Below are 26,126 nucleotides of genomic sequence, written 5' to 3'. Positions count from 1 at the left end.
TATATCCCAGCGTGGCATCCAACTTTAGATGGCAGGAGCTGAATGCCGCATGGCTGAACCCAGACACTTTTCTGATATTACTGAAACATTACTCACAAGACCTTAGTCTGTGCTCTCTACTCCATATACTACAACCTCCCAAGAGGTCTCCCGAGCTTCCCTTATACTCTGAGACTCGCGACCCTAACACATCTGGCTCTCACCCACCATCAAAAGCAACTTGAAAACTCATCTCTACCTTCTGCCACCTCACTGCGCTTCGACAGCTGCTTGCTTTCCCCCTTGCACATGGAGTAAAAGGCTGAATTTACGAGAGGAGTCCATTCGAAATTCTCCCCATCCTATTTCCTCCATGGGATTTCTCTTGTGCCTCTTCTCCTTTCCACTCAAAAAATTGAGTGGAGAGAAGAGGCACAAGAGAAATTGAATTGAGGAAGTAGGATGGGCAGAATTTCAAACGGACTCTGCTCATACATTCAGCCTCTTTTACTCCATGGATAAGGGCCCTTAGCCCTCTCGGTCCAGACAGTACTTAAAGTGAAAATAGAGATGTGAAATGAATACTAAAACTCCACACATTTCAATAACAAGACTCCCCAACCTACCTGTATAACAAAATACAGAACAGGAGCTGTGTAATTTGCAACCTACCTTCATGTCCTTGGTCCATTCAGATGGTCTCTGCTTCAGCTCCAGTAGTATGGGGGGGGGGGGGGTTGTCTTGTGATCCAGCAGAATGTGGGTTTTGCTGCTTGATGTGGCTCCACCATGGACATCCTATGATTACACATCACCATGCCATTCTCTATTATGAAGGGACCTCCTCCTTCCATGGCAGGTGCATATATTTCATGACATCCATGACTGATCCCCTCTCAGAGGCATTTAGGGCCAACAATTCCCAGAACATTCCTCTGGCGTCAACGGAGATGTTCCTCCACTTTTCTGGAACTGTTGTCAGATCCCTCATCACCTGCCACCAGGCAAACTCCTTATACTTTTGATCACAACTCTGGGCACTTTGCCAAGGGAAAACTCCAGTGAGGGCGGTGTAGATAAGAACACCAAATGCCCACACGTCCAGACTGGCATGGAGCAAGAGCTGCTCCCCTTGTTTTAAGCGGCAGAGTTCAGGAGCGGTGTAAGGTATGAACCAGGACAAAGAAGAGGTGTAGGTGCCTTGGAGTCGGGTGAGTCCAAAGTCGGCAAGCTTCACCTGGTGACATTCAGCGTCCATCAGAAGAACGTTGTCCAGCTTGATATCCCGATGGACCATTCCTCTGTTGTGCATGAAGTCCAGGGCGCTGGCGATCTGAGGAACACACCGCTTCACCAAATCCTCCTGCATCCCGACCTGAGCAGAAGACAACAAGAGGTTACACAGCTGAACAACAGACAGGAAAATTTTAGCAGAGGAGAAGACAACTCAAGACTATTGTAAGACTTGTAAGGCCGGGTTCACACACAATATTTTGGTCATGACTAGAAGGGAAACTGAGAAAAGCATTGCACCTTGTTCTGGACCCACTGATGGTTTTGGCCAAAAATAAACATAATACTGGCCAAATACTATGTGTGAACCCAGCCCAACAGTCTCCATTATGTGTCATCACTCCTATATGTGATGTCGCCCAGATCCCCAGTGAATATTCCCAGTTATGGAGGGAGACAGGAGTGGATATAGATGTAGATAGTAAACACTAAGAAAGACATGAGAACTGTAATGGAGGCCACCAGGAAATGGCGGAGTAGACAATGATTTCAATATGGTGAAAGTGGAAAATTCCTGGATACAAACTCACCTTAGGTTTTGTAACGGACTGAAGGTTTCCTGCTGGGGCCACTTCCTGAATAAAGACGAAATCCCGAATGGTCTGGAACACAATCTCATGCGTCACGATGATGTGCGGGTGACAGCTGAGGGTGAGTGAGATGCCGTATTCCAGAAGGAAGTTGTCCTTTGGGGTCTTCTCCTTCGCCATCATTTTAACAGCCACGACCTGGCCTGATGATATGACATGAGGATTACTGGTTTGTCACCAACAAGTTTTGTGAGCAATCACAAGATTAGAATAAGAGAAATTGACTATAATAGCAAATTTTACTACTTCAGTATGAAATGCCTGACAACCAATAGACAACTCTGAGATTTAGGTCCCGAAGCCGCCAGCCATGCTTTCCTCTCTGACCAATCCCATATAAAACTGGCCTCCATTTTGGGTTACGTCTAGAGAAGGTTCTTCCATACAGGACACGTCTATAGCTCTGGACTCTCCATTCCGCATTATATTTTCGATCTTGTTTCCTTTAGACTATATATGTCCACACTTCAGGAACATATCATTGAATCTGGCCATCTCGTCGATCAGTCGGCTGCTAATAAAGGACATGATCTTTATTAACTCTTCTATTTAACAAGGTGGCTGTGTTCCCCCAATATGTTCCCAAAGACGGAACGTAGCCTAATGGTGCACAATAAGGAAGCCAGATAGAAAATACCTTTGGATCTCAAGACTTTAGGGAATCCCAATGAAGGTGAGGGGAGCACAAATGGGGGTAATAGAAGTAACAAATGAGTCCTAGGTCAGGGGTCACACATTATTAGAGTTACATTTTTTTTAGCCAAAAAGAGTAAATCTAAACCAAAAATTCCCATGAGGCCAGTTTCACATGTAGATTTTTGTGGAAGTTTTTCATTCAGTTTTTTAACCAAAACCAGAAATGGACTCAAAAACCATTCATAAATATGAAGTAAAGAGGTCAACATCTTCTGCTGGATCCATTTCTAGCTTTTACTCCAAAAACAGTGAATGAAAACTTCATGAAAACCTACAAATTCTCCTATAGTTTCTCGGAATCACTTACTCTTCTATTTTGGCCAAATATACAATGTGTAACCCCAGCCCTATTTTGGACACCATGAGAAGACAGTGGAACTTAGAAGACTAGTGCTGAGTGAAGTGTGTCTGGGTTTGGCCACGTGGTTGAACCCAAACACGAAACGGTCAACTTCTGAAGTCTGGAGAAATTGGCTGCTGCCCTAGGGAGTCCTGGAAGACCTGGATAAGGCCAAAGGCTGTACCCATGTTTTCTAGGCAGCCCTAGGTTGGCATTTAATTTCTCCCAGATGCCAGAAATAGAATGTCAAGCATTTTGGGTTTCACCACATGGCCAAAACCAGATACTTTTCTAAAGTTCACTTAACACTACAGCCGGATAGTACACAATCACCACCATCATCTTACCTGAATGCTTATGTTTGCCCATTACAACCTTTCCATACGTTCCTTCACCAAGTTCATGTAAGAGATTGAAGTGGTCGGTCACTTCCATCATCCTTAGGTTCTCTGAGGTCTCGGACACCAGATTTACAAGGTGCCTTGCCATGTTCTTGGTGACTTCCATGATGTGATTAGCCATGCTGAATGAGTATCAGAGATATAGCAGAGATGAAGACTGAAGCCTCAGCTGATCCTTGGAGAGATGATGGTCAATGATGAGCTCCTCCCGGACACCAAGAAGTCTACAATGTGCTGCTCCTCAGAGACAAATACTGAACGCCAATAATTCCCAATGTGGAATAGAGAGGAGGAGAAGCCTTATATCTGGGGACAGTGTGGAGATTGAGGGGACATCGTCATTGGCCGAGACTTGGTGTCTCCATTTGCACATGAATGGACAGTGAGGAGTCTCTGGAGGCCAGGTAATAGGTGATTCCACATGAATGGGGGATGGGGGCAAATCATGTCTGTAGACAGGTTAATTCAATTTGGTAACATTGAACATTCACTTTCTTTCGCTAAATATTGTATTTTTCTAAATAAAAACAAAAACTTATTTAATCAATATTAGTCCAAGATCTTAAGGTACTTCAGGTTAGGCTGCGTTCACACTCAGTATTCCAGTCACTACTTTTAGCTTAAACACTGAGGGAAAAAAAACTTAAGGTTTAACACACGGCTTATTGTGGCAATTTTGGATTCATGTTTTTTCTTAAATTTAAGTGAAGAGTCCAGAAAAAGTTGTGTGAACACGTCCAGAGGCGGCTGCACTCGGGTGGATTTATTATCTATATTTTTTGTTCTGTAATACGGAGATAATGTTACCCTGTAGGGCTTTATGATGGCCGTGTATGTGGATGAAATACGTCCATATTACACATCTGTATCCGGACGTCATACTATAATCATATTGTGTTCTCTCTGCTGCTCATGTATTACTACATTTGCACTGCTCAGTCCCATTACCAGGCAGTATACACTGATTTAACATCTTTCTAGCCCTTGAAATGAATAGACCCTGTGGTTGTCTGTATATGTTTTATATATATCCTGTTCTCGATGGAAGGTCGATGGATATTTTGGATGGACATAGCGCAGTGTGACCCTCGGGCTGGTCACACCCATCAGGATTTTTCACTGAAGCCAGAAATGGGTCAAAAACCCAGATACAGCTTTCTGTTCATTGCTCTGGTGGTTTTGGTTAGCTCCTAAAGTGTGACCCCGACCTACAGAGAGAGCGGCTATGTGGGAGGAGGAGCTGCTCCTTCCCGTGTTTTGGACCCGCTCTCGGCTGAGCACATGCTACATGTGGACCCGGATGTGACTCTCTGCGCTCATACATGACCGGGCACACACCACCAGGAGATACAGATCACTGACAGAGGAGGAAGCCGCTCCGCCATCTTTCCTTGGCCGGGTATGATGGTCTGCACACCCCGGTTAGAAGCCCTAATGTTACACGTCCAGACGCCAAACAATATATAAACGCAAAGTACTGACATAAACTACTGGACAAAATGATAAAATGTTATATACTTTATTACATGAAATAGATTGTACACAAATTATAATAAAAACAACAAGATATTGGAGACCCCTATGGGGAGGTGGAAACCAATATAATCAATCACAGATCGTATGTGTGTATATATATATATATTATATATAAAAACATGGGGAACCAATGTCCCCAATACATGCTACATCAATCTCACCAAGCCTATGATTATGTATAATCCCTAATAAATAAGCAGATAAACCCAGCAAAGTGTCACCTTATAACGCTCTACCACAACAATCACCTGACGTGGGTTTTGCATGCTGCTTTTTAAAAAAAGAAAAAAACAGTACATGAAACACATCCCCCATTTCTGGAGAAGCTGCAATTGTGGTCCCAAACCTTTCATCTATCACTATCATCCCACCCCCAGAGGAGTTGCCACTGTGATCCCATCCCCCACCCCTGAAGGAACCATCAATGTGCAGGATTCAATAGACGTCCATTCTATGTGACATTTATTCTGTATATTTTCAAGGGTCAGATTTATTTCCCTCCATACTGGACATTGCTTCTTACAAGTTTCCTTCACATCTATGGAACAGTCAGATCTGAGATGTGAATATAATGAGTGATCCATATAATCTCCATATTACCAGATATTATATTCCTCATTTTACACTTCTCTCCTTTCCTTGACTTTACAAATTTACTCATTTAACTTTCCATCTACTATAAGATAAAAAAATTCTATTGATAGCGATACTTTGGGGTGAATGTCGCCCCCATGGCGGCCCCAGGAGTCTGTACACAATGCTGGTTATTATACCAATAAAAAAATACATATATATGTATGTGTAATGTGAAATTTATTGTTGGAACGTCACCACTTTGAAAATTCTTTGGCTCCTTTATTATCAAGAAGGTTTATACTGTTTTTTGGATTTCGTTAATATCTGTAAAATTTAAACATAAATTAGAATCTCTAAATAAATCAGAGACGATAAGAAGCGATTTTACCTATAAACAGCCAGAGCTGATCCTCCTAATAACCTCATGTTACATCTCTATAGCTTGTAGCCCCGGCCTCCTTTGTCGCCCCCTATTGTCTGCCTCTGTCCTCTATTCACATGTAACTAAAGGATTATTCACCGACCGAGGAAACAAAGGTCGCTCCTCACCAATGTCTGGACCTCAATACACATCCAACTTCTAGAACATAATCATCTCAGTATCTGGTGACATACAGCATATAATGGAGGAGAGTGGCGGCCATTGTCTACACAGATGACACACATATATACCTTCTATATCTATACACAATGTGTTACCTCCCCCTGCCATATACTGACTGATAGATGGAACATGATAGACTTCATATAGTCACACATAGCTCCCGGAACATGTGATGCAGACATGAGATTGGCCTTCAATATGGAGGGTATATAGAGTGTATCAGCTGCACATCTCTCTGAGTGAACATGGGATGCCCGGCCAATAGTGATACAATTACATGGCCGCAAGAATGACACCGTGATCATTTGTGCGGCCGTGCGATTAATCAGCTTCCACCTTTCATATTCCATAGAGTCTGGATTGGTTGCCGGGGGCGACTGAGACAGTTTCACTTTACACCATGTCTGATAAATCTCCCCCTATATTACTATAATTTTTATATAAGAATGTTACTGGATATATAATAACTGCAGCAGAATATCAGGTTGGGGTGAATGTTGCCCCCATGGCGGCTCCAGGAGACTGTACACCATACTGGTTATTATACTGAAATTATATATAATGTTGTTTTTCATTTACTTTAGGAATGTCACCACTTCGCAGATGCTTTGGCTCTTTTTCATGATGATGGTTTATAATTTATTTTTTTTTTTAGTTTTTATTTGTCAATAAAACTGTAGTTTATCTGCTAAATTTTAACAATGCAAATCATTCAGAGACAATGAGTAGAGACTCTGCCTATAAACAGGTCCGGATGGACTCGAGCGTGTTCGAGGTTCGCTCATTTCTATGATACATCCCTATAGCTTGTAGCCCCGGCCTCCTGTATCTCCCCCAGTAATGGAGGGGGTTGTCCTGTGATCAGGGTACGATGTTATTTGGGGATAACAGCGTAATGCAGTGTAAGCTGTAAACATTCCCACAAATTTATCAGAAGTGTAAAGTGACAGGGATCAGCTGGGGAAAACTCTCGCTCCTTGTCCGCAGCACTCTCTGTCCAGGGAGAGAGGGGTTACAGCTATGAAGAGATTACCTCCACAGTCCTGTCCCCTGATGCAAGCCCCAGCCTGAAGTGGATCTGCTATGATTTGAAAGCTGAGGGAGACTTCCTGGGTCAGAGTACAGGGCTGTAGACCACACTATGCAGACCCTGTCCCTCCCCCACTCCACCTCCAACCACGTACTGGGAGCTCTTAAACCAAAGCAATGCTCTTGAACCAAGTCACAATTTTGAAAAACTGTGAGCTCTTAAACCAAGGTATGACTGTATATATATATATATATATATATATATATATATATATATATATATATATATAACTTGGGGTGAATGTCGCCCCCATGGCTGCACCACTGTACAAAATACTGGTTATTATACTGATAGCGTATGTGTGTATATATATTTTTATATATATATATATATATATATATATATATATATATATATATATTGTCAAATTTATTGTTTTATTTGTTAGTTATTTCAGGAACTTCACTACCACTTCAGCTCTTTTATTGTAATGAGCGAATTTACAGTAGGAACGAAGCGTACAGTATCTTCTGCTCATCGGGCTGCGGGGCTTTGAAATGTGCCCCACTTCCTGTCGCTCCTCCCCCGGGGTCTGGGAAAAGATGGATCCAGTCCTGGATCCATCTTCTTTTCCAGCACCTGAAGAGGAGCGACAGGGAGTGGAGCACATTTCAAAGCCCAGCAGACCCGTCCTGACAGAGCAGTGAGGAAACCCCCTCCCCCGGCTGACAGAGCAGTGAGGAAACCCCCTCCCCCGGCTGACAGAGCAGCAACTGTGAGTAAACACTGAGTGGGGGCTGTGACAGGGACAGCGCAGCCCTGAGGTGGGGGCAGCAGTCCTGTCATGGCCCTGGAGGGGGTGCTCCATTCTCTGGCTACTCCTGTCTCCTCATCTGTAACTAATGGTGGTTTTACACGGAGCGATAATTCGCCCAATCGCACGATTAACGATTTTGAATGAACGATTTTTCTTTTATAACGATCGGCGTTTACATGGAACGATACATTGTATGGAATATTCGTTTTGCGATCGCTTAAGCCTATCTCACACATAGGGGAAATCGTTGAAAGAATGTTTACACTGAACAATCTGCAAATTTTTTGCGACCGATCAACGACGATTTGAGAACTTGTTGAAAGATCAAAATGAACGATTTTTCGCTCGTCGCTTGATCGTTCGCTGCGTTTACACGTGCGATTATCGTTCCAATTGGACCGTTATCGGGCAAATTCGAACGATACATCGTTCCGTGTAAAACCACCATTATTTATTAATTATTGTATGTCAAGTTTAACCCTTTTTCTCCTCTTCTGCTGCTAATGTATCAGAAGTATCTGGAGGAAAGCAGTCAAAGGGTTAAACCTGACTTGCTGTAATAAAAGCTGCAGAGAAGAGAGAAGAGAGAGAAGTATATGATGTCCCTAATACACACTACACATGTGAGCAGCACATTTATGGTGCGTTCACACCTACAGGATCTGCAGCTGATTTTCTGCAGCAGATTTCATTTAAATAACTGAACACAGCATCAAATCTGCTGCAGATCCTGTAGGTGTGAACGCACCCTTAGAGCAAAACTTCAAGTGTCACTGTCATTATAAAAAAACTTTTGACCTGTCTCTATGATGACATAGAGACATAGAGAAAGGTCAAAAGTTTTCACCAGTCTGGATCTGAGTGTTCACACCTGTGCCGTCTGGATCTGAGTGTTCACACCTGTGCCGTCTGGATCTGAGTGTTCACACCTGTGCCGTCTGGATCTGAGTGTTCACACCTGTGCCGTCTGGATCTGAGTGTTCACACCTGTACCGTCTGGATCTGAGTGTTCACACCTGTGCCGTCTGGATCTGAGTGTTCACACCTGTGCCGTTTAGGAGAATGAGCCAGGAAAGGACCGCGCTGCAGCACGTCCACTTTTTTCTCTGTTAGAAAAAAAAAGTGGACTCCATAGATTTACATTACAAGCCCAGCCATTTCTTACTGACTGTGGGTATGTGCACACTGAGTAATTCTGACGTAAACTCCATTGCAGTACTCGCGGGCTGCGGCAGGAGCGCGCGTCTCCGCCCTTGTCATAGACTCCATTCTATGCGCAAGCGGATTCTTTCATCCGTCCAAAGAATGATCAAGTTCATTCTCTGGATAGAGGACGGAATCCGCCTGTGCATAGAATGGAGTCTATCGCTCCTGTCGCAGTCCGCGAGCGGGCGCAAGCTGAGAATACCGCAATGGAGTTTACGTCAGAATGACTCAGTGTGCACATACCCTGAGTGAAAGCGGACAGCACTGCAGCGCCATCCTATCCTGGCTCGTTCTCATGATCTGTACAGGTGTGAACACCCAGACCCAGACCGATCAAAACTTTTGCCATGTCTCTATGATGTGTCTATGACATGTCAAATGTTTTTTTATAATGACAGGTACACTTTCAGCATCCCACCACCAAAGAGATGCTGACATATACTGTGGTGTAGTGCAGCAGGCCCCATTCACTTCACTTGGCATAATGTAGTCAGCTAGAGATTGTTTGGGACACTTTCCAGTGATATATACTCATTTTCCTGGGTCGGGTTGCAGTTTTGGAGTGGCGTGGCACTGCGTGGGGGCCCAAGTGGACCTCTGGCACCAGGGCCCATGAGACATTAGCTACGCCCCTGGCTGGAGCAGCTTCTCCTAATAACCTCATGTTATATCTCTATAGCTTGTAGCCCCGGCCTCCTGTATCGCCCCCGTCCTCTATTCACATGTAACTACAGGATTATCCACCGACTCCGGGCCCAGACCGAGGAAACAAAGATCGCTCCAATACACATCCAAGAAGCTTCTAGAATATAATCATCTCAGTATCTGGTGACATACAGCGTTATTATGAGAGCGGCGGCCATTGTCTACACATAGGTTATTGTATCAGTCTTCACCCAGTATAACATGATACATATATAATATATATACCTTCTATATCCATACACCATGTGTTACCTCCCCCACTGTATATAGACTAATAGACACGATAGACTCCATATAGTCACATATAGATCTGCCCATGTGATCGACCTTCTATATGGAGGTAATATAGAGTGTAAGCTCTGCTGGTGAGTATTATAGTAATGGAGGGGGTCGTCCTGTGATTGGGGTCCGGTCTTATTTGGAGGTAATATAGTGCAGTGTAGGCTGTAAACATTCCTATTAATTTATTAGAAGTGTAAAGTGACAGCGATCAGCGGGGATCGGGGAAATGCTCGCTTGTCGGATAGTTTGTGCGGTCTATAAATCTTTATTGCTATTGGCCGCACATCTAACAGGTGATATGTGACTGATAGAAATACATTTACATGAGTGCACAAAGGATACAGTGATTGATGGTGTGGCCCGGCCGTGCTGTCTGAAGGCTCTGCACTGATCGGCGTTCCCTTGTGTCCTTGTACACTCCCATGTCGGGCTGTGAGAAGGGACCTTACAAGTCTCCTTTACATCTATGGAAAAGTCACAGATCTGAGATGTGAATATTGGATAAACAATCCCTATAGTCTCTATATTAGCAGATATTATATTCCTCATCTTACACATCTCTCCGTTCCTCAGCTTTACAAGTTTATTCATATAATTTTTCATCTACTATAAGATAAGAGAACTCTATTATATGACTGTATATATCCTGCAATATAGAGAACCCTGATCCCCCTTTATATAAAAGTACATTACTGGATATATAATAACTGCAGCAGAATATCAGGTGATAACTTGGGGTGAATGTCGCCCCCATGGCGGCACCAGGACGTTGTACACAATACTGGTTATTATACTGATTATTATAATGTAAAATTTATAGTTTTGTTACTTTGTCTACACAGAAGATAAATAGAAGTTATATAATCTATATATATCATGTTATACTGGGTACAGATGATGCTCCTCTCCATTATACGCTGTATGTCACCAGATACTGAGATGTTAATAATATTCTAGAAGCTTCTTGGATGTGTATTCAGAGGTTGGAGGTTCAGCCATCGGTGAGGAGCGACCTTTGTTTCCAGCATTTGGGCCTTGAGTCGGTGGATAATCCTGTAGTTACATGTGAATAGAGGACGGGGTTGACAATATGGGGCAACACAGGAGGCTGGGGCTACAAGCTATAGAGATATAACATGAAGTTATTATGTTTATAGGCAGAGTCTCTTCTCATTGTCAGTTGTTAAAATTTTGCAGAAATACTACAATTTTAATGCAAAAATGCAATGTATGGTGTACAGTCTCCTGGAGCCGCCATGGGGGCCACATTCACCCCAACCTGATATTCTGCTGCAGTTATTATATATCCAGTAATGTTTTTAGATATAAATTATAGTAATAAAGTTTTTATCTCTTAGTAGATCGAAAGTTCTATGAATAAACTTGAAAAGTTGAGGAATGGAGAGATGTGTAAGATGAGGATTCTAGTATCTACTAATATGGAGACTATAGGGATCATGTTTCTAATAGTCACATTTCAGATTTGTTCCTTAGATGTAAGGATCCCTTCATGCAGGCCAACATGGGGCCGCACAAGGACAAAAAGGAACGTCGCACACATGATCACTGTGTTAACTGTATTCCTATTGGCCAGACATCCTATGTTTACCTAGAGATGTGCGGCTGATAGTGATAGATCAGCTGATGAGCGAGCATTTTCCCTCTCCTCGGCCGATCGCTGTCACTTTACACTTCTGATGGATTTATGGTAATGGTTACAGCTGACACCGCATGATATTAGCCCCAAATAACACCAATCACGGGTTACCTCCTCCATTAGGGTAATATCCTCACCAGCAGAGCTTACACTCTATATACCCTCCATACAGACGGCCGATCACATTTCTGCATCACATGTTCCGGGATTAATATGTGACTATATGGAGTCTAGTGTGTCCCATCTATCAGTCAGAATACAGGGGGCGGGGGAGGTATCACATGGTGTATGGATATAGAAGGTATATATAATATATATGTATCATGTTATACTAGGGGCAGACTGATACAATATCTTGTGTAGACAATGACTGACTCTCTCCTCCGTAGAACGCTGTATGTCACATGAGAATATAGGGGGGTGGAAGACAATAGGGGGCGACACAGGAGACCGGGGCTACAAGCTATAGAGATGTCAGGGTAGGTTCACACTACGGAATCCGAGCGGATAAACTCCATTGACACCATTCTATGGCCGGGTGGATTCCGCATTCTGCCAAAAGAAGTGACATGTCAATTCGGGTACAGGTGATGCAATCCGCCAGAACTTATCTGCGCGGATTCCATAGTGTGAACCCAGCCTAACACGAGGTTATTATGACGATCGGCTCTGGCTGTTCATTCTCTCTGAATGATTTACACTTCAGGACACATTTCAATGTTTGTTAAAAATTTTGCAAATACAAAAGCTAATAAAACAGTATAAACCATGATTATGATAAAGAAGCAAAATGGTGATGTTCAGTATTGTGTACAGTCTCCTGGAGCCGCCATGGGGGCGACATTCACCCCAACCCAATATACCCCAGTAAATCATCTCCATTATACTCGTACAATAGATAATAATAATGTGTCTTGCCATATATAACGTCCGGCAATGTTCTTCCTTTCTGTGTCCCTATATACAGACTCCTGTAGAGCAGTCATGTATATGAGATCAGTGACCTGGAGGTATAATAGACACCCCAGCCTCAGCCAGGTGTAGAGAATGTAGCAGCAGGTGTGAACACAGGTGTAACCCTGACCCAGTCTGGCTCCGCCCACCTACAATATAAGAGTCCAGGCTGCACTGGGAGTTGCTGTCCTCTGTGGAGCACCCTGCCTGCGCTATCCTCTGAGGAGCCTGGCCACCTGCTTCAGCTTTTCCTACATTTTCCATCCAGCTCTCCGGCCATGTCCTACTCAGTCAGACGGAAGCTTGCATTAGCGATGATCCTGCTTGCTTTGGAGATGGATGAGACGGATCGACCACGAAAACGCAGGAGGCGTCTGCGGTCCCAGGATCACACCTCGCACCCCCCACTTCTGGGGGAACTTGGGGACAACCCAGGAGACTTCCGTAGTTACTTACAAATGTCAGAAACATCTTTCGTAAAGCTCCCGGACCTCGTCAAACTGCACATCGAGAAGAAGAACACGGTCATGCGGGAAGCTATCCCGGCAGATCAGCGGCTCGCAGCAACTCTACTGTTTCTGGCTACAGGGAGATCACTGCAGGAGCTGCGCTCCACAACGGCCATGTCCCAGCCAACACTATCCAAGGTCATCCCCGAGACCTGTGCCGCCATTTGGTTGGCGCTAAAAGATGAATACTTCAAGGTAACATATGTGTCTCTAATACTATGTCCTGCAACCCTCATGGGTGGGGTCTCTGTATAGGGGGGGATTCACATTACATTTGTGTTAACCCCTAGATCACCCATGATGCATTGGATTGGTCTGTGTGCCGATGACACTGATCAATGCTATGTAGTGGTATATAGCCGTACAAGCAATCCAATCACTGCAGCGAACAGTCTTCTAGGGGGACATAGAAAGTGCGTTAATATAAATGAATAAATTTTTTTTAATTACACAGCCCCTCCTCCAATAGAAATTGAACCCACCCTTTACTATATATATATATATATATATATATATATATATATATATATATATATAAAAAATTTTTTTTTTTTTTTATTAAATATATATCACACAAAATAAACATATTAGATATTGTAGTGTGCGGAATTGTCCGATCTATTAATGTAGAACAATATTATTCCCGCATGATGATATGATATAGGTGGTGGTCTAGAATGGGAAGAAGGGACGACAGGAGAGAAGGTGGTGGCCTAGAATGGTCGTCCCTTCTTCCTCCCATTCTAGACCACCACCTTCTCTCCTGTCGTTCCTCCTTCTCTCCTTCTTCCCATTCTAGACCACCACCTTCTCTCCTGTCGTCCCTTCTTCCCATTCTAGGCCACCACCTTCTCTCCTGTCGTCCCTTCTTCCCATTCTAGACCACCACCTTCTCTCCTGTCGTCCCTTCTTCCCATTCTAGGCCACCACCTTCTCTCCTGTCGTCCCTTCTTCCCATTCTAGACCACCACCTTCTCTCCTGTCGTCCCTTCTTCCCATTCTAGACCACCACCTTCTCTCCTGTCGTCCCTTCTTCCCATTCTAGACCACCACCTTCTCTCCTGTCGTCCCTTCTTCCTCCTCCTTCCCATTCTAGACCACCACCTTCTCTCCTGTCGTCCCTTCTTCCTCCTCCTTCCCATTCTAGACCACCACCTTCTCTCCTGTCGTCCCTTCTTCCTCCTCCTTCCCATTCTAGACCACCACCTTCTCTCCTGTCGTCCCTTCTTCCTCCCATTCTAGACCACCACCTTCTCTCCTGTCGTCCCTTCTTCCTCCCATTCTAGACCACCACCTTCTCTCCTGTCGTCCCTTCTTCCTCCCATTCTAGACCACCACCTTCTCTCCTGTCGTCCCTTCTTCCTCCCATTCTAGACCACCACCTTCTCTCCTGTCGTCCCTTCTTCCTCCCATTCTAGACCACCACCTTCTCTCCTGTCGTTCCTCCTTCTCTCCTTCTTCCCATTCTAGACCACCACCTTCTCTCCTGTCGTTCCTCCTTCTCTCCTTCTTCCCATTCTAGACCACCACCTTCTCTCCTGTCGTTCCTCCTTCTCTCCTTCTTCCCATTCTAGACCACCACCTTCTCTCCTGTCGTTCCTCCTTCTCTCCTTCTTCCCATTCTAGACCACCACCTTCTCTCCTGTCGTTCCTCCTTCTCTCCTTCTTCCCATTCTAGACCACCACCTTCTCTCCTGTCGTTCCTCCTTCTCTCCTTCTTCCCATTCTAGACCACCACCTTCTCTCCTGTTGTCCCTTCTTCTCTCCTTCTTCCTCCCATTCTAGACCACCACCTTCTCTCCTGTCGTCCCTTCTTCCTCCTCCTTCCCATTCTAGACCACCACCTTCTCTCCTGTCGTCCCTTCTTCCTCCCTCTCTAATTCTTCCTCCTCCTTCCCATTCTAGACCACACCTTCTCTCCCGTCGTCCCTTCTTCTCCTCCTGAGCCATCTTGGCTTTTAAGTTTCTTCACTCCATTAAGTTTTATATTTAGTTGATGGAACATGTGAGGGTAGGAGTTGGCATACAGAGTTCCTCCTCCTCCTCCTCCTCACATGAGCACTTTGCCTTTGAATGTATCTATGTTCAGGTGTACATAATATGTTGGCGTATACTTCTTGCGTTTTTTTGGGGGGGGTTGTCCCCAGTTTTCCACAGTTGTGGTTTTGTTTAAATAAACTTATAGAAAAAAATTATAGATTTGTAATTTACTTCTATATAAAAATCTCCAGTCTTTCAGTACTTATCTGCTGCTGTATGTCCTGCAGGAAGTGGTGTATTCTCTCTATTCTGACACTGTGCTCTCTGCTGCCACCTCTGTCCATGTCAGGAACTGTCCAGAGCAGTAGCAAATCCCCATAGAAAACCTCTCCTGCTCTGGACAGTTCCTGACATGGACAGAGGTGGCAGCAGAGCGCACGGTGTCAGAGAATACACCACTTCAGGACATACAGCAGCTAATAAGTACTGGAAGACTGGAGAGAATACACCACTTTCTGCTGTGGACAGTTCCTGACATGGACAGAGGTGGCAGCAGAGAGCAGTGTGTCAGAGAATACACCACTTCAGGACATACAGCAGCTGATAAAGACTGGAGAGAATACACCACTTCCTGCTGTGGACAGTTCCTAACATGGACAGCAGTTGATGTGTAAGAAAACATTTTGGCCACGGTCCAGAAGAGCAGCGGTGACCACCATGAGCCGTCAGTAAGCACAGTGTGGGGGTCATCCCCCTCCCCTGGGTATGTTGTACTAGTGGATAGGCGCTCTCTATAGATTGTTGTATTTCATGGCTTTCACCACTGCTCAGGGAAACCGCTGTATCACAGTATATAGCAATCTAGGAGCCGATCCCAACCAGCCTGATAGACCGAGAGAGACTGCACCAATGTTCGAGAGAGAGACAGCCGGAGAGAGACTGCACCAATGTTCGAGAGAGAGACAGCCGGAGATGGGCCGCACAAATGCTCGAGAGAGACAGCCGGAGGTGGGCCGCACAAATGCTCGAGAGAGAGACAGCCGGAGATGGGCCGCACAAATGCTCGAGAGAGACAGCCGGAGATAGGCCGCAACAATGCTCGAGAGAGAGACAGCCGGAGATGGGCCGCACAAATGCTCGAGAGAGACAGCCGGAGGTGGGCCGCACAAATGCTCGAGAGAGACAGCCGGAGATAGGCCGCACAAATGCTCGAGAGAGACAGCCGGAGATGGGCCGCAACAATGCTCAAGAGAGAGACAGCCGGAGATGGGCCGCAACAATGCTCAAGAGAGAGACAGCCGGAGATGGGCCGCACCAATGCACGAGAGAGACAGCCGGAGATGGGCCGCACACATACAGCCATATATACCTCCACACAGACAGCTATATATACCTCCACACAGACACATACAGCCATATATACCTCCACACAGACAGCCATATATACCTCCACACAGACACATACAGCCATATATACCTCCACACAGACACATACAGCTATATATACCTCCACACAGACAGCCATATATACCTCCACACAGACACAGACAGCCATATATACCTCCACACAGACACATACAGCCATATATACCTCCACACAGACAGACAGCCATATATACCTCCACACAGACACATACAGCCATATATACCTCCACACAGACACATACAGCCATATATACCTCCACACAGACACATACAGCTATATATACCTCCACACAGACACATACAGCCATATATACCTCCACACAGAGACACACAGCCATATACTGTATACCTCCACACAGACACATACAGCCATATATACCTCCACACAGACAGCTATATATACCTCCACACAGAGACACACAGCCATATACTGTATACCTCCACACAGACACATACAGCCATATATACCTCCACACAGACACATACAGCCATATATACCTCCACACAGACAGCTATATATACCTCCACACAGACACATACAGCCATATATACCTCCACACAGACAGCTATATATACCTCCACACAGACAGCTATATATACCTCCACACAGACACATACAGCCATATATACCTCCACACAGACAGCTATATATACCTCCACACAGACACATACAGCCATATATACCTCCACACAGACAGCTATATATACCTCCACACAGACACATACAGCCATATCTACCTCCACACAGACACATACAGCTATATATACCTCCACACAGACACATACAGCCATATCTACCTCCACACAGACACATACAGCCATATCTACCTCCACACAGACACATACAGCCATATATACCTCCACACAGACACATACAGCCATATATACCTCCACACAGACAGCTATATATACCTCCACACAGAGACACACAGCCATATACTGTATACCTCCACACAGACACATACAGCCATATATACCTCCACACAGACAGCTATATATACCTCCACACAGACATACAGCCATATATACCTCCACACAGACAGCTATATATACCTCCACACAGACACATACAGCCATATATACCTCCACACAGACACATACAGCTCTATATTCCTCCACACAGACACATACAGCCATATCTACCTCCACACAGACACATACAGCCATATCTACCTCCACACAGACACATACAGCCATATCTACCTCCACACAGACACATACAGCCATATATACCTCCACACAGACACATACAGCCATATATACCTCCACACAGACACATACAGCCATATATACCTCCACACAGACACATACAGCTATATATACCTCCACACAGACACATACAGCCATATATACCTCCACACATACAGCCATATATACCTCCACACAGACACATACAGCCATATATACCTCCACACAGAGACACACAGCCATATACTGTATACCTCCACACAGACACATACAGCCATATATACCTCCACACAGACAGCTATATATACCTCCACACAGAGACACACAGCCATATACTGTATACCTCCACACAGACACATACAGCCATATATACCTCCACACAGACAGCTATATATACCTCCACACAGACACATACAGCCATATATACCTCCACACAGACAGCTATATATACCTCCACACAGACACATACAGCCATATATACCTCCACACAGACACATACAGCCATATATACCTCCACACAGACACATACAGCCATATATACCTCCACACAGACACATACAGCCATATATACCTCCACACAGACACATACAGCCATATATACCTCCACACAGACACATACAGCCATATATACCTCCACACAGACACATACAGCCATATATACCTCCACACAGACACATACAGCTATATATACCTCCACACAGACAGCTATATATACCTCCACACAGAGACACACAGCCATATACTGTATACCTCCACACAGACACATACAGCCATATATACCTCCACACAGACAGCTATATATACCTCCACACAGACATACAGCCATATATACCTCCACACAGACAGCTATATATACCTCCACACAGACACATACAGCCATATATACCTCCACACAGACAGCTATATATACCTCCACACAGACACATACAGCCATATATACCTCCACACAGACAGCTATATATACCTCCACACAGACACATACAGCCATATCTACCTCCACACAGACACATACAGCCATATCTACCTCCACACAGACACATACAGCCATATATACCTCCACACAGACACATACAGCCATATCTACCTCCACACAGACACATACAGCCATATCTACCTCCACACAGACACATACAGCCATATCTACCTCCACACAGACACATACAGCCATATATACCTCCACACAGACACATACAGCCATATATACCTCCACACAGACACATACAGCTATATATACCTCCACACAGACACATACAGCCATATATACCTCCACACAGACACATACAGCCATATCTACCTCCACACAGACACATACAGCCATATATACCTCCACACAGACACATACAGCCATATATACCTCCACACAGACACATACAGCCATATATACCTCCACACAGACACATACAGCTATATATACCTCCACACAGACACATACAGCTATATATACCTCCACACAGACACATACAGCCATATCTACCTCTACACACACGAAGAGGTTATCCAAGGTAAACTGTTATATATGTATCCTGTCGGGGAGGTGATGTATACTTACCTGTCCTGCTCACCCGCCACTGCTGGATCTCAGACCGCTTGTAAACATACCGTGACATCTCGCTCCCTCCTGGAATGGTCGGTAAGATCCTATACTCTTATGCAGACTCACCAATTTCCTGCATGTTTTGGCCAAAAATACTGACCAAAATACTAAGTGTGGCGGCCGTCTGACTTGTAGGGTCTGGACTCATTTACCCAGGATTAGTCCACGGTTTCCCTTCTACTTTTTTAGAATAAGAAAAATACAATATTTAGTGCAAGAAAGTGAAGGTTCCCACTCGTGTTGAGTGGACTTGTGAAGGAACGGTTTGTGTTCGACAACATTCTCTGAGCTGGAACGCTAGGCATTTGCTTCTCCGTGGCTGCAGAAGTTGGATGCCATCCCAGGGAATCCTGGAAAACATGGATAAAGCCATATACCATAGGTTGTATCCATGTTTTCTGGCAGCGCGAGAGCGGCATCCAACTTCTGCAGCCACGGAGAAGCAAATGCCGAGTGTTCCAGCTCAGAGAATGTTGTCGAACACAAACCATTCCTTCACCAGTCCACTCAACACTAGTTACCACATATGATCCACCTGTCTACGGACATAAGCCGCCCTCATCCCCCCCCCCCATTCTTTTGTAATCACCCAACTGTCCATCCATGTGCAAAAGAAGACACCATGTCTTGGCCGATGACGATGTCCCCAGATATAACGCTTCTCCTCCTCTCTATTCCACATTGGGAATTATCGGCAATCAGTATTGGTCTCTGAGGAGCAGCACATTGTAGACTTCTTGGTGTCCAGGAGGAGCTCATCATTGACCATCATCTCTCCAAGGATCAGCTGAGGCTTCAGTCTTCATCTCTGATACTCATTCAGCATGGCTAGAAAGTCACCAAGAACATGGCAAGGCACCTTGTACTTCAGGTGTCCGAGACCTCGGAGAACCTGAGGATGATGGAGGTGACCAACCACTTTAATCTCGTGAAGGAACGTATGGAAAGGTTGTAATGGGCAAACACAAACATTCAGGTGAGATGATGAGGGTGGTAGTGTGTTATTGGGCTTCTTTCCTGAGCTCGGCTGTCTTCTCCAGTGATCTGGATCTTCTCCTGGTGCCCAGAATAGGACTGGGGTCACACATTGTATTTTTGGGTAAAATCGGGAGAGGATAGGATTCCAAGATAAACTACAGGGGCGGATTCACACCCAACTTTTTGTGGCAGTTTTTCTTTTGTTTGTTTTTGGAGCCAAAGCCAGAAGTGGATCCAGTAGGAGTTGACGTCTACGTCTTTCCTTTATGCTTCTAATACCTTTCCAGTCCACTTCTGCTTTTGGCTCAAATAAAAAACTTTCACAAAAAGAAACTCCTGACCCTAGTCTAAGATTCAGTTCGCTTACCAGATGCAGCCTCCTTGTATGACCCCAACTTGTGCTGTCCTCACCTTCATCGGGATCCCCTAAAGTCTTCAGAAGATCAAAGATCTTTCCCGTCTGGCTACTTTATTGTGCAGCTTTATGGTGAGGAGCGTCCAGAGCTGTAGACGTGTCCTGTATGGAGGAGACTTCTCTAGATGGAACACATAAAGGAGCCTGGTTCTCTATGGATTGTTAAAGGGGGTTATCCAGGATTCGAAATAGTTACTTTCAAAAACAGCGCCACCCTGTCCTCAGGCTGTGTGTGGTATTACAATTCCATTTACTTCAATTACATTGAGATGCAAGACCCACACCCAACCTGAGGACAGGAGTGGAGCTGTGGAGGAAAGTGACTGTTTTTGTAAGCCTGGATAAATCATGGCTGATGGACTCTGGAAATGTTTCTTAATGGACCTTAATCTTAGAGATATCTACTTGTTGGCAGTAAATTTTTCAGCCTGTAGTCATCTGTTATGGCCTGCTAGGGATGGGGAAACTTTGGCTCTCCGGCAAAGGCAAAGCTATAATTCCCATTGTACCTGGACAGCTAAAGCTTTGATGGGACAGCTGGAGAGCCACAGGTTCCCCATCACTGGTCTGTAGGGCTGTTTAGAATGTAAGATCAGAAGAACTACTTTTGCTCTCTCCTCTGGTCATCGCTCCTCTATAACTTCATTGATCCTGTTTTGGTGTCACAGAAAGTGTTGGTGACAAACCAGTAATCCTCATGTCATATCACCAGGTCAGGTCGTGGCTGTAAAAATGTTGGGGAAGGAGAAGACCCCAAAGGATAACTTGCTTCTGGAATACAGCATCTCCCTCACCCTCAGCTGTCACCCACACATCGACCTGACTCATGAGATTGTCTTCCAGACCAGTTGAGGTTTCGTCTTTATTCAGGAATTGGCCCCGGCAGGAAACCTTCAGTCCGGAGGAAGGGAAGTGCCGGAGAGCAGTAGGGGTAGGACCTTTTCTTCTCTCCCCTTTAACTTTGGCTATATTGGAATCATCCACTACTCTGCTTGGCCATCTGCTGGAAGGCTGGTGGCCACCATTACGGTTCTGTTATTGTTCCACTTCCTTAGTGTTCACTATCTATATCCACTTGTGTCTCCCTCTATAACTAGAGAGATTCCCTGTGCCTCTGGGGGATGTCCCATAGTGGAGTTACGATGACATGTTTGGTGACAATCGTCAAATATAACTAATGAGCAACGAAATGGAATAGGTCACTTGCTGAACTCTCTACTCTCCAGCTGGGTTCACACCTAGTGTTTGGCCAGCATTATTGTTGTTTTTCCTCTAAACCAGAAGTTGGTCCAGAACACAGATCAAGGTGCAATGTTGGTTTACTCTTGAACAGTTTTACTCCAGGTCTTGACCAAAATACTATGTGTGAACCCAGCCCTATAAGTCTATGATAATCTTCAGTGTCTTGTCTGCAGAGCTCTGTGACCTCCTGTGTTGTCTTCTGCTCAAGTCGGGAAGCAGGAGGACATAAAGCGGTGCGTTCCTCAGATACCAGCGCTCTACTCTTCATGCACAACAGAGGAATGGTCCATCAGGATATCAAGCTGGACAACGTTCTTCTGATGGAAGACGAATGTCCCCGGATAAAACTTGCCGACTGTGGACCCAGCTCCAGGGCACATAATCTCTTTCTTGTCCTGGTTCACACCTTATACTGTTCCTGAACTCTGCCAATCTGGACGTGTGGGCATTTGGGGTTCTTGTCTACACTACCGTTATTGGAGTCTTCCTTGGTGAAGTGCACAGGGCTGTGATCAGAGGTATAAGGTGAGGAGGGATCAGGCAATAGTTCCAGAAAAGTGGAGGAACATCTCCGTTGATGCCAGAGGAATGTTCTGGGAATTGTTGGCCCTAAATGCCTCTGAGAGGGGCTCAGTAATAGACGTCATGAATGCAGAGGTCCCTTCATAACACTGAACATTGGCGTTCTACAGGTGATGTGTGGTCCACGTTGTGTCCATGGTGGAGCCACATCAAGCAGTACAGTCTATGTTCCGGTGGATCACTAGACAACTCCTCCTTCACTGGAGCTGAAGTGGAGATGATCTGAGTGGACCAGAGACGTGAATTGTAAATTGCACAGATCACGTCCTGCATTTTGTTATACAGGTAGGTTGGGGAGTCTTGTTACTGAATTGTGTGGGGTTTTAGTAGTCAGGGTCATAAAACACTTCCAAGTGCCCCAGAGTAGCTTAAGGTCTCCTAGAGATAGGAGCCACCACCGGACCTCTACACCTCAAGTCCATAGTCCCCTCTGCCACATGTGGAGGAAGATTAGGCCGGTTTCACACTGGTATAAAGTCCATATTTTCACCACACGTTATAGACTGACTGCGTTTCTGATGTCAGGTTGGTTTTGGGGCCATAATATAGATGCCAAAATGTGGCTGTATTATAATGTGAAACCGGCCTTATAAGAAGTTGGTGCAAGATATATATGTGTAGTCCCAGTCTCTAAGTGGTGGTGATTTCCTATATCCTTCTTACTCCTAGGTGATTGAGCATCATCTTCTTGGTTCTCGAGGGTCTCCCACACTGCTCTTAGTACCCTGAAATCTGAAGAAACTACAAGGTGCAGATCGTCTAAGTTTGGAATCAGTAAAATATTCTCCAGCCAGGCCACAATTCCGCCATGACTTTCGTGAAGATGCGTGGTGCAGAAGCCAACCCAAAGGGGAGACCACAAACTGATCGTGAAGAATCTTCTCCTTTCTGATGGCAAATGTGAAGAAGTTTTGATGTGATTTGGTGAAAGTAGCTTTGCCCATATGCAGTGCTCATGATGTGCACTCCGACATCTGCCCCCGGAAGACCTCTCCTACCCGCTGACACTCAGCATATCTCCGATCCTCTGATCTCACCCTTGGAAGTGGGAACAAGTCTCACCTGGGAAACACCATAAAGACTGAGAAGAAAGACAAGCCAACCCCATACGCCCACTCGGGGAGAGAAGCCACAGGCATGACCTCTACCCCTCATCTCCCCATACACCCACTCGGGGAGAGAAGCCACAGGCATGACCTCTACCCCTCATCTCCCCATACACCCACTCGGGGAGAGAAGCCACAGGCATGACCTCTACCCCTCATCTCCCCATACACCCACTCGGGGAGAGAAGCCACAGGCATGACCTCTACCCCTCATCTCCCCATACACCCACTCGGGGAGAGAAGCCACAGTCATGACCTCTACCCCTCACCTCCCCATACACCCACTCGGGGAGAGAAGCCACAGGCATGACCTCTACCCCTCATCTCCCCATACACCCACTCGGGGAGAGAAGCCGCAGTCATGACCTCTACCCCTCACCTCCACATACACCCACTCGGGGAGATAAGCCGCAGTTATGACCTCTACCCCTCATCTCCACATACGCCCACTCGGGGAGAGAAGCCACAGGCATGACCTCTACCCCTCACCTCCACATACACATACACCCACTCGAGGAGAGAAGCCACAGTCATGACCTCTACCCCTCACCTCCCCATACACCCGCTCAGAGAGATAAGCCGCAGTCATGACCTCTACCCCTCACCTCCACATACACCCGCTCAGAGATAAGCCGCAGTCATGACCTCTACCCCTCATCTCCCTATACACCCACTCGGGGAGATAAGCCGCAGTCATGACCTCTACCCCTCACCTCCCCATACACCCACTCGGGGAGAGAAGCCACAGTCATGACCTCTACCCCTCACCTCCCCATACACCCACTCGGGGAGAGAAGCCACAGGCATGACCTCTACCCCTCATCTCCCCATACACCCACTCGGGGAGAGAAGCCACAGTCATGACCTCTACCCTTCATCTCCCCATACACCGGCTCAGAGAGAGATAACCCGCAGTCATGACCTTTACCCCTCACCTCCCCATACACCCACTCGGGGAGAGAAGCCACAGGCATGACCTCTACCCCTCACCTCCCCATACACCCACTCGGGGAGATAAGCCGCAGTCATGACCTCTACCCCTCACCTCCACATACACCCGCTCAGAGAGATAAGCCGCAGTCATGACCTCTACCCCTCACCTCCACAGAGAGGATACAGGAGCTCCCGGCCGTGCCGAATGTTTCTGGGTACGGGGAGAAGTTATAGACAGCCGGACGATTCCTCAGCTCCGTTATTGAAGATGTACGACCACTGATTAGAATCCCCTAAAACAAGTTTTCTCCATATTTTTATAGAATTTCGTCATCATCAGGTCCAAATTGTATCATTATAACTATATACCAGATCAGGTAACATATCCGTCCATCTAATAGTGTTATGTAACATGCGGTGGGTTACACCATTGGATGAGGTGTGTGTGATGTATGTTTTAATCTTGTGTCAGGATCAGCGTGCACCCCCGACGTAATGAAGGTTTGTGAGGGGGCGCCTGGTGTCAGGTGACAGTATATACTCGGGTACGGCCGTGAGCAGGGTGTGTATAGGTGAAGCGACCTGTATGGCTTAGTGCAACCCATTTGAACCCCGATCACTCGACCGCCTCGCTCCATTTGTTGCATAACACGGGGGGTGCGGTTAAGGTTCGGGGCGGTTATGTGACAGTAATGTATTTGCAAAACATATTGTCAGAGGAAAAAAATAGAATAAATTTTACATTTTTAAGTAAAGTGCCCCCCCCCCCTTAATTGTCCCTTCTATTTTACACACGATAGATGGAATCTCACCTGAACGCTCCACTATGAATAAATATACTTACCCTGGGATTGTTCTTCATCAACTTACAATTATTATCCCGTCTGATTTTCTATGACGTCTTCCAGCTCCATCCACTGCACACATACACCCACTACACACATACATGCCCCACCCACTACACACACCTACACAGCCCCATCCCCCCTCCACACACAGCTCCATCCACTGCACACATACACCCACTACACACACACACACAACTACACACATACATGCCCCACCCACTACACACATACACAGCCCCATCCCCCCTCCACACACAGCTCCATCCACTGCACACATACACCCACTACACACACACATGCCCCACCCACTACACACACCTACACAGCCCCATCCCCCCTCCACACACACACACAGCTCCATCCACTGCACACATACACACATACAGCCCCATCCCCTCACACACACAGCCCTACCCACTGCACACATACATTCCCTACACACACACACACAGCCCTACCCACTGCACACATACATGCCCCACCCACTGCATACATTCCCTACACACACAGCCCCACCCACTGCACACATACATTCCCTAAACACACACAGCTCCATCCACTGCACACATACATTCCCTACACACACACAGCTCCATCCAGTGCACACATACATTCCCTACACACACACACACACAGCTCCATCCAGTGCACACATACATT

General features: G+C 45.7%; 1 protein-coding gene across 1 annotated transcript; it reads right to left on the bottom strand.

Moving 5' to 3' along the window:
- Positions 1-808: 808 nt before the first annotated feature.
- LOC138786689 (serine/threonine-protein kinase SBK1-like) lies at positions 809-3,420 on the bottom strand. The gene is made up of 3 exons (XM_069963669.1): positions 3,246-3,420; positions 1,803-2,005; positions 809-1,354 (listed from the first exon to the last, which is right to left on the bottom strand). Exons 1-3 carry the CDS (start codon positions 3,418-3,420, stop codon positions 809-811), a joined length of 924 nt encoding a protein of 307 aa, XP_069819770.1.
- Positions 3,421-26,126: the final 22,706 nt, after the last annotated feature.

Source organism: Dendropsophus ebraccatus, chromosome 3 (genome assembly GCF_027789765.1).
Source record: "Dendropsophus ebraccatus isolate aDenEbr1 chromosome 3, aDenEbr1.pat, whole genome shotgun sequence".
NCBI classification, from domain to species: Eukaryota; Metazoa; Chordata; class Amphibia; order Anura; family Hylidae; genus Dendropsophus; species Dendropsophus ebraccatus.
This window is presented reverse-complemented; position numbering and strand designations above follow the sequence as displayed.

Coding starts and splice junctions, on each gene's coding strand:
- LOC138786689 (XM_069963669.1), bottom strand. CDS start 3,420: ATGGCTAATCACATCATGGAAGTCACCAAGAACATGGCAAGGCACCTT. Junction 2,006..3,245: donor GGGCAAACATAAGCATTCAG/GTAAGATGATGG, acceptor TCATATCATCAG/GCCAGGTCGTGGCTGTTAAA. Junction 1,355..1,802: donor AGTCCGTTACAAAACCTAAG/GTGAGTTTGTAT, acceptor TCTTCTGCTCAG/GTCGGGATGCAGGAGGATTT.